The sequence below is a fragment of the Triticum aestivum genome, chromosome 4D, assembly GCF_018294505.1.
Source record: "Triticum aestivum cultivar Chinese Spring chromosome 4D, IWGSC CS RefSeq v2.1, whole genome shotgun sequence".
Taxonomy (NCBI): Eukaryota; Viridiplantae; Streptophyta; class Magnoliopsida; order Poales; family Poaceae; genus Triticum; species Triticum aestivum.
Window position 1 is genome coordinate 32,631,901 of NC_057805.1, and position 9,771 is coordinate 32,641,671.

Sequence of the window (9,771 nt, forward strand, 5' to 3'; positions counted from 1 at the left end):
TTTTCATTATCTAGAAAAGACATTTTCAATAAAGTTTTGGCCTCTGTTTTAATTACTTTAGGGCACTTTCACCATGACAATTACTCATTGATTATTTGTAATAGAATGAACATTTTTATTTTGCTGTTTGAATAAATATTATTTTTACTTTATTTTAAATTTGAGTTTGATTTGAATTTTGATCAAGTGACAAATGGATTAGCAAAAAGGTGATGACATGGCACCATTAGGGGGAGATTGCTATAGCTTGACATTGGGGGTGTTACACCGAATGCAGGCAGAGTAGGACGCATTCTGCCTGGAGCACGACGCATTCCACTCGAATTAGGCGTCCGGCCAGTGATCCGATGCCATCTGTCACGCTCGGACATTGATTTCATTTTGGCATGTCCGGTTTGTTGAACTATGCTATGCTTTGCTTTGTTTCGAACTTTGGAATTCAGACAATTGGTATCGTATGATCGACGTGCATGGATTGCATGGATTTGCGGATCAGAATTTGAGGTATGTGGATGTGCGGTGCAGTCTGTTGGAAAAGGCAACACCTAGGAGACGCTTAGGCACGCTTAGGCGCTAGGCAATGACCAAACGCCTCGCCTAGGGCATAAGTTAAACTCTAGGCACTACAAGCAAGAATTTATCCACTCAATCAATAAATCATGCCATATTGCATAGACAGGCCAAATGGCCCATATTCCAAAGGCACTAGTTGGGTTTTACTCACCTATATGCTCTGAATTAATATCAACACAGTTGTAATACTCAACAGATACCTAGATAGTCAAAATTTTACGCCCGCCTAGGCTACGGCTAGGTCGCTTAAGCGCCACCTAGGCGCTAGGCGAAGGCCCACCGCCTCGCTTATGCCTAGCGCTTTTTCCAACCATATTTGAGGGGTGCACGGTCAATGCCTGCGGACGCACCCGGACGCGTCCGCGAACGTTTGAGGGGCCGAATTATCCAAGTCCGGCTGTAGATGCTCTTATACCGTTGAATGAATCGTGACCAAGGACACTCATCAAAAGATAAGTCGTCAAGCTGTTGATTCATCACTGGGCCACTAAAAGGGAAGACCATGACCGCGATGAGAAAAAATAGGAGAAACTAAAACATCGCCAACTCCTCGACGTTGCCAGTGAAAACCACAATGGGTTGTGGATGAAGGCCTCATGAAAGGAAGACCCTGATTGTTGAAGATATGACCGGAGGCCACGTGATATGAGGGGAACTGACGTACTCCCTCCGTTCCATATTACTTGTCGCTGATTTAGTACAACTTTTGTACTAAATCAGCGACAAGTAATATGGAACGGAGGGAGTAGATGATTGTGGAGGATCCTGATAACAACGATAAGTTTTTCTTCTTTTCTTTTTTGAGTCGAGACATCTTCGATAAGTTACTGCCCCAAATTGGTATCAATTTTTTTGAAAGGATCAATCTTATTTTTAGAATCAACTGGTACAAGTATTTCTTTTTTAGTAGGGTCAACTAGTTTTTTTTCTTGAGGGGAAATCTACTCTCTTTAATATTCAATGGAATAGCAATGTCTGGGGAGTTCAAGAGCCACAGATGGTGTCCATTAATAACATAAAGATAATTGTGAGCTAGATCATGAGCATGCGTATTTGACGTCCGATCTTCATGTGTAAATCAAACTTCATTAAAGTCTCTCATATGTTGATTGATCTCCATGAGGGCGGTAAGGTAGCTAGGGCGGAATCCGTTGTTGATGGCGCTGGCCACTTCCTGATAATCCTATGCAATGATGTAGTGTTGTAACTGCAAATCTGCTGCGAGGGCAAGAGCTTCTCTACACACCAAGGCTTCAAAGGTAGCTGGGAATACTTAGACAAGCAAGCATTGAAGATCACTGATATATGCGCCAAAATTGCAACAGATAGCGGCACCACCCTTCGGTTCTTAGGCCTAGAAACAACTGCATCAACATTTTTTATTCATCGTCTGCTAGGGTGGGGGATCCATCTGGGACAAATAGGTCTAGTCTAGTGAGCTCCCACTGGGTCTTGGGCATGTGATGAGATGATCTCCAGGTCGGCCAGGAAGCTACCAATAAAAGAATATACGAATAAAAGGCTCTAGAAAATCTCTTCATGAATTGCCTAACCACTTGAGAGAGCATATAACAATTATCATAACCAAAAGATCTTGCAAGTTTTCTATTTGGGTTTTCCATAACTGAGTTTTCAGCAGGCACAACACTAAAGGGGCAAATTTATTAACGAGGTCTAGAACCTCTTTGACTGTCATAGCTTTGCTGAATCCGTGATAGTTCCAACATAGGGTTTATCCACATCCACCCGCACTGCTGCTATCCATCATGTTGCCTCAGGCGGTGGCGCTTCGTCTTGCTCAAAGACGACGTCATCCGGGTCCTCCTCCCGAAGAGCCAATTCCTTCATCATTGCCTCTAGCTCGACCTGATCAGATTTCCCTAAGCCGGACGGATCGACTCCATGATTCCAATCTAGACCAATAATAATAATAATTCCACGGGCCACCCAAACCCTTAGTCTCCCTTGATCTCCAGAAACTCAACGCCAAGACCGGAACGCGATCCAGAACCGCCCCCTAGTCAGTCCAAGCAGTTGAGGAAATGGAGGATCAAGGTCAGGGAAACATGATCTCTACGCCGGTCGTCCACACCAAGAGAGGAACCCTAGCGAGAGGGAAAAAAAGCTCTGCATGTATATGTACATAGTGGTATCATGTATGCTCTGCTGTGCAGTTGGTAAAAACAAATGAATTGGGCCGTCTAAAGTCGCTAAAGACAACTCCAGGACCACCACCAGAAATCTGAAGCCCAGTACATATAGCCGTCTAAAGCCCATTAAAACTCCGGAGATTCGGCACGCGTCCCTCGCCGTGGTTCCCCCAACTCAACAGACCACCGCACCGCAGCGTCGCCAAAGGGGAGGAACTCTCGACCCCTTCCCAAATTACAAAACCCCAAACCCTTTTTCTTTCTGGTTCGCGGCAATGGCGGCGCCGGATGCAGACGAGACCCCGGCCTCCCCGGGCTACGCCCTCCGCGCGACCCTCGCCGGGCACCGCCGCGCCGTCTCCGCCGTCAAGTTCTCCCCCGACGGCCGCCTCCTCGCCTCCGCCTCCGCCGACAAGCTCCTCCGCGTCTGGTCCTCGGCGGACCTCTCCCTCGTCGCCGAGCTCGAGGGCCACGAGGAGGGCGTCTCCGATCTCTCCTTCTCCCCCGACGGCCGCCTCCTCGCCTCCGCCTCCGACGACCGCACCGTCCGCATCTGGGACCTGGGCGCCGGCGGCGGCGCCCGCCTCGTCAAGACCCTGGCCGGCCACACCAACTACGCCTTCTGCGTCGCCTTCAGCCCCCACGGCAACGTGCTCGCCTCGGGATCCTTCGACGAGACGGTGCGCGTCTGGGAGGTCAGGTCGGGCCGGAGCCTCCGCGTGCTGCCCGCCCACTCCGAGCCCGTCACCGCCGTCGATTTCGACCGGGACGGGGCCATGATCGTGTCGGGAAGCTACGACGGGCTCTGCCGCATCTGGGACGCGGCCACCGGGCACTGCGTCAAGACCCTCATCGATGACGAGAGCCCGCCCGTGTCCTACTCCAAGTTCTCCCCCAATGGCAAGTTCGTGCTTGCATCCACCCTTGATAGCACCCTGGTAAGTTATTCAGAATCTCTCCTCATAGTCTTATTGTAGAGAACATTCCAGCTCACAGCATATGTGAAATTGCAATTATGTTGTTATTGAATGTTTGATTGTTCTCATAGCTAGGTTAAACATCAGTAGTTGACATTTCTTAGGTAGGAAGAACATTAGTAGTTGCAATAGCAATGGAACACTACAAGTACATTTTTGGGGGCACAAGGGACAGAGTGCCAAGAGGAAACGAGGAGGGGATTCAGAGCTTTGAGGTTGTTTGTAGGGCTGATGCAGGCACTTAGTCTAGAGCACGCACCATAAATGATGCTGCCTTCGCGGTGTTATGTCGGTGCTGCCTTCGCGGAGTTATTTTTTTTACATGTTAAGCTCCCCTTTTAATGCCTTGGTGGATCGGTAAATCTGTTGCCTTGTGACCATGAGGTCACGGGTTCGAGTCCTGTAAACAGCCTCTTGCAGAAATGTAGGAAATGGCTGCGTACAAAAGACCCAAAGTGGTTGGACCCTTCCCCAGACCCTGCGCAAGAGGGAGCTACGTGCACCGGGCTGCCCTTTTTTTTAAGCTCCCCTTTTAACGAGGCTTGCAAGCTCAGTTAATCTCAGCCATAGCCTGATGCTCCCCCTTAAAGTTATATCAGTTCCATTAAGTCTAGCCTTGGGAGAATATGCAAATTGGGAGTCCCAGTGAGGTGCCACCAAACAAGGTACTCTTTGGGTTGGAGGTATTAGACCCGCCGCCATACTATTCCTGTACTTCACAGCATGACATGAACTTGAACTTGCAGTAATATGTGATTTTGCAATGGTGAAGATTGAGTGAGTGATCTGCATATTGTTCGGTCTGCACTATGCTATGTAGAGTTGGAAATTTTGTGATTATGTTGGAGTTAGTGTTACCATTCTTCCTATGCTCTAGAATATGGAAAAAAAAGCAAAGCATGGCTTGTTAATAATTTCTACAAACTGCATCATTTTGTAGTGTTGTCTGCAATCTTGAGATGATACAAATGAGGGTAATGTTTGTTTTGTCTTCATTCGGCAATGAGCTTGGTAGGAATATCTCTGTTGAGAAATGCAGAAAGCTCGAAATTCAACTTTCTTTCATGATTTGATTTTGATGTGCGTAAGTACAATTGTGTGGTGATTGTTCTGGTGATAAAGATTCTTTTAGGTCTTTTTGCAGTAAATTGACATGGCTGGGACATCAATCAGTATTTCGTTTCTTTTGGCTGTATGCCTGTTCTCTGTTTTGCAACTGCCTGGTATAGTCATATGATTCTTGAGAAGTAATTAAATGTGTGGAATTGCACATAGCCAACTGTCTTTTCCATTTTAGCATAAGAAGCTATTGATATTTTTTTCGGGCGTCAATATACTTTGGTGGTTTGCCCAGAAAAAGATACTTTGGTTAACTAATCCTTTTTAATTCATCCTCTCCTTCCACAGTTGATGTGATCACAATCCCCTAGGGGTAAGTATTGTAGATGCTTCAATGATTGTGACATGGTGCTGGGCGTAGATTTGCGCTTTCTTTGATATCACGTTGCACAGTGACTGTGTAGCCTGCAGTGTCAATTTTTGTGACATCACTGTAATCACAGCTGAGTTGAAGGTCACAACCATTGTTTATAAGGCGGTAAGGTGACCTAAGGCGAACACCAACCGCCCTGATGCCTAAGCGCCTAAAGCGGGCAGGACGCCGCCTTGCCGCGTAAGCGTCCAAGGTGGGACGCCTTATAAACACTGGTCACAATACTAGTTAGGTGCTTCTGTTCTCTTGTAGTGCTATGAGTGCATACATTGAAGGACAAGAGAAAGATTATTTGGGAATTGTTATATTAGGGGTTATGTTAAACTCTTGACATGAGCGTAGGATGGGCTGGAATTTTATTTTTAGGCAGGGGGAGGGGGTGGGGGTGGATATGTAAGTGGCAAAGCCTACATGAGATAGACATTAATAGAGCAATATCTGTACGTTGTCCTATCCTGCAAAATTTCCTTGTTTTGAAAATAAATTGGACCCTGCTAAGATTTCCGAAAAGCGTTTTTTAAGAAACCCAAATCTCTCAAACTTGTTTTCTTGGTAAAGATAAACGCTTCAGCAACTGCACGATAGCCATAGGCACACAACTACCACAGTGCAAGAAAACAAATGAGTGTTTGGGGGTGTCGGATTGTGGGTTTGATCCACTGTTTAGCAATTTGTTGGTTCTTCGATATTTTCCATTCTCGGCAATGGGACCTGCATACCACAGGTCAAAATGGGAAAGGGGTGTTAGGTAGTAGTAGGATTTAATTTATTTTTCCCTCTCAAAATCCAAATGGACTCTGTATGTTACTTAATCAGCGTCCACCTGTATGGCAGGTTTGATATGTTACCCTGATTATATCTGATAGTAACACTTGTTTTAGGTAGGTAGTAGTTGCACATTCGAAATGTTTGCTTGCTAATTGCTATTGATATCAAATTCACGAAGTTATCTAGGTACTTTCACTATCCAACTAATTCCAATGCTTCCTTCCCAGCCATGTTGCCATTATATAGCTGCCATGAATTTGAAAAATTCGTGATAGAATGTGTGATGGACATTAATAGAGCAATAACTGTACCTTGTTCTATCCTGCAAGTTTTTTCTTGTTTTGAAGATAAATTGGAACTTGCTAAGATTTCGAAAAAAAGGGTGTACCCAGTGCTGAAAGCTCCCACACAAGGTGGGGTCTGGGGAAGGGAATTTCTAGACAGCCTTACCCTTCCATAATAATTTTGCAAGGAGGTTGGTTCAAACCCAGGATCTCCGGGGCACAAGTGGAGAGACTCTACCACTGCGCTAGGCCCGCCCTTGCTAAGATTTCGAAAAAAAGGGTGTACCCAGTGCTGAAAGCTCCCACACAAGGTGGGGTCTGGGGAAGGGAATTTCTAGACAGCCTTACCCTTCCATAATAATTTTGCAAGGAGGTTGGTTCAAACCCAGGATCTCCGGGGCACAAGTGGAGAGACTCTACCACTGAGCTAGGCCCGCCCTTGCTAGGATTTCCAAAAGGCATTTTTTTTAAGAAATCCAAATCTCCCAAACTTGTTCTTTTAGTAAAGATAAATGCTTCAGCAACTGCAGGATAGCCATAGGCACACAACTACCACAGTGGAAGAAAAGAAATGAGTGTTTGGGGGTGTCGAGTTCTGGGTTCAATCCAATCCATTCTCGAGGTTGGTTCTTTGATATTTTCCATTCTCAGCAATGGGACCTGCATACCACAGGTCAAAATGGGAAAATGATGTGAGGTGGTAGGATTTAATTTATTTTATCCCTTCCAAAATCCAAACGGACTCTCTATGTTATTTAACCCGGGTTCACCGGCACGGCAGGTTTGGTAGATACATGTTACCCTGACTCTTTCTGGTAGTAACACTTTTTTCGGTAGGTAGTAATTGCACATTCGAAATGATTGCTTGCTAATTGCTATTGATACCACATTCTCAAAGTTATGTAGGTACATCCACTATCTAACTAATTCCATGCTTTCTTCCCAGCCATGTTGCCATTTTATAGGCTATAGCTGCCGTGAATTTGATTTTTTTTGTCATTTTGACCTATCATTTCCTGATGTATAGCTACTTCTAACATTAAAGTTCAATATTTTCTTGTATCGTTGCATTTAGCTTATAAGTTTTAAAGTCCACTAAGCGAGGCCTGACCCCAGCAGGAAAACAGAAAATGAAGTGCTGGTTTAAAGTCTGCTAGGCGAGACCTGACCCCAGCAGAAAAAACAGAAAATAAAGTGGCGGTCCGAATCCACTCTGTCAAAATAAATTAACAGACTAAGTTGCGCCGTTAGAGGACGAGGAGGGGGGGGGGGGGGGGGCAACAACTATCCCCAGTGTTTGACCAGAGTTTGAAGATCTTGAGTGAGATTGTCGAGGGCAGTTCCTCATGTTTGGGTTGTGAGGGTTTCTCCGTGTGGAAGTTCATTTCTTTCAGGGTTCATCTATGCCTAATACATTGAGTTGATAAATGACTTCTATCATGCTATGCCCTTCAGTCATATGTAGGGGCGCCAAAATTTCTGGTGGCAGTCCTGACTGTTCAATAGAATCTCCGCTTCGTGCATACAATTCTTGCAAGCAGTTCTCTATAAAGCTGAGCTGGCCAATCAGCAGGACCTTGTATATCTTTACAGCATGGAGATCATAAACCATGTTTTTCACCCACAGGATGAAAAGAAACTAAAAGAAGCTGTTTTCTGTTAATATTCTTTTACATTATATATGAATCAGACCCAGGGGAGAGTGCCCCATGCCACCATCCCTGCTTTAAGAAGACCATTTTCTGTACTGCAATTGATTATACGTGGTCCTCTTCTAGCAGTTTCATATCCTTAGAGTACTACAATGCTCTAGCTATTTTACACACTAGTGTCCTTTTAACGTAGGCATTGCCATGTCTGGTGTATGTTCCCAGATAATTTTGCCCTGCTCCTTATTATGCTTGTCACTCCATGCATATTTGCACAATTTCAGATAGCTTATGATTTTACTTCATTGCCGAGTCATAGCTTTAATGTGTTTTTGGGTGGATTATTAAGCATATTACAATAACCCCTATGTTTGTAGTGGCATATGTAAAAAAAAAACATCAACTGGTCTTGTTTCAGTGAGTATCTAGCAACCTACCTTGATGAACATATCACAGGATAACGGCTCACATATTGTTCATTTAATGCAGAGGCTCTGGAATTTTTCAGCTGGGAAGTTTTTGAAGACGTATACTGGCCATGTGAACACAAAATACTGCATTCCGGCAGCATTTTCTATCACCAACGGCAAGTACATTGTGAGTGGCTCTGAAGACAAGTGTGTCTACATGTGGGATCTTCAGTCAAGGAAGATCGTGCAGAAACTGGAAGGGCATAGCGACACAGTCATTGCTGTGTCATGCCACCCTAAGGAGAACATGATTGCATCAGGAGCGCTTGACAACGACAAGACGGTGAAAGTCTGGGTTCAAAAGGATGGAGATCAATGAGATGGTTAAGCCAGCTTATTTTCTTGGTTGTCATGTGACCTGACTGATGATGGTAGCCAGGTAAGCTACTTGGCTCCCTGAGTAATTATAGATTGCTGCAGTGGAGAATGCGATGCTCCTGGGCTGTGTATTTTCGTCTTGTGTTGCCTTCTTCGCTGCTGTGCGATTTGTAGTGAAATTAAACTTTTCCAGAGAGCCGTTAATGGGATGGTTGTATGGAAGGCTGGACAGATGCAATGCTTAAACTTTGTTTAACTGGAAAAAACAATGCTTGAAGTTCATTTGAGTCCTTAGATGTTAGCCATCCTGAGATGTGAAGTTGGGTTGCCATTTCATCATGGGAACCTTTTTCTTTGTGGGCATCATGCCATCATCCATCCTGGATATAGCTTCATTGGAGTTCAGCAGAGTTCATACCCTGTTGGCTGAGAAAATGAGTGGGCTTTCATGTTGAATAGTTCACTAGGCTGACTTGGGCTTAGCAGAAAACTAGCCAGTGAATCTGCTGAATCGTCTTCTAGATGATGGCAATGTTTTCTCCACACACAATAAAGAGAGGTGGTGTCAATTTCTTGCAAGTTGCAACAAACTTTTGGTTTGACAGCAACAAGTTAGATGGTCCATAGAGCTAGAGGAAGCTAGAGCATGGGCCGCTTTCAGATAACTAGATAATGCTGTCGTTTTTCCTTAAGAAAAACTGTCCTTCGTGACGCATCCCATATAAACATTTTAACTGTAAACTGAAATTATTTTTACCTTGATAAAAAGCCCAAGCACATCTAATCGAAGATTTGCAATGCTCTTGCAACTGGCCTTTGTCTTTACATCAACGATTTGGATGGTCCAGTAGAGGAAGAAGATAGAGCACGGACCATTTTCAGATAATTAGATGAGGTTGTCGTTTTCCTTTAGTAAAAGATGTCCTTCATGATGCAGCAATATAAACATCTTGAACTGTAAAATGAAATTCAGCTGTATTCATAGCTAAACGTATCTTCTTAATAATAGGCAAAACATGCCAATCGTCCTGTCATCTCACTGTACAGAACGAGTGGAAGGAATTATTGGCATGAGACGCGGAACCATAAA

The 9,771-nt window shown here is 44.6% G+C and overlaps 1 protein-coding gene across 1 annotated transcript; it reads left to right on the forward strand.

Moving 5' to 3' along the window:
* Positions 1–2,893: 2,893 nt before the first annotated feature.
* LOC123095964 (COMPASS-like H3K4 histone methylase component WDR5A) lies at positions 2,894–8,968 on the forward strand. The gene is made up of 2 exons (XM_044517530.1): positions 2,894–3,661; positions 8,383–8,968. Exons 1-2 carry the CDS (start codon positions 2,999–3,001, stop codon positions 8,680–8,682), a joined length of 963 nt encoding a protein of 320 aa, XP_044373465.1. The 5' UTR covers positions 2,894–2,998; the 3' UTR covers positions 8,683–8,968.
* Positions 8,969–9,771: the final 803 nt, after the last annotated feature.

Bases quoted from the DNA above. Each gene is read 5' to 3' on its own strand.
- LOC123095964 (XM_044517530.1), top strand. From the start codon at position 2,999: ATGGCGGCGCCGGATGCAGACGAGACCCCGGCCTCCCCGGGCTACGCC. The intron at 3,662-8,382 runs GTAAGTTATTCA...CATTTAATGCAG, and splicing joins CCACCCTTGATAGCACCCTG to AGGCTCTGGAATTTTTCAGC.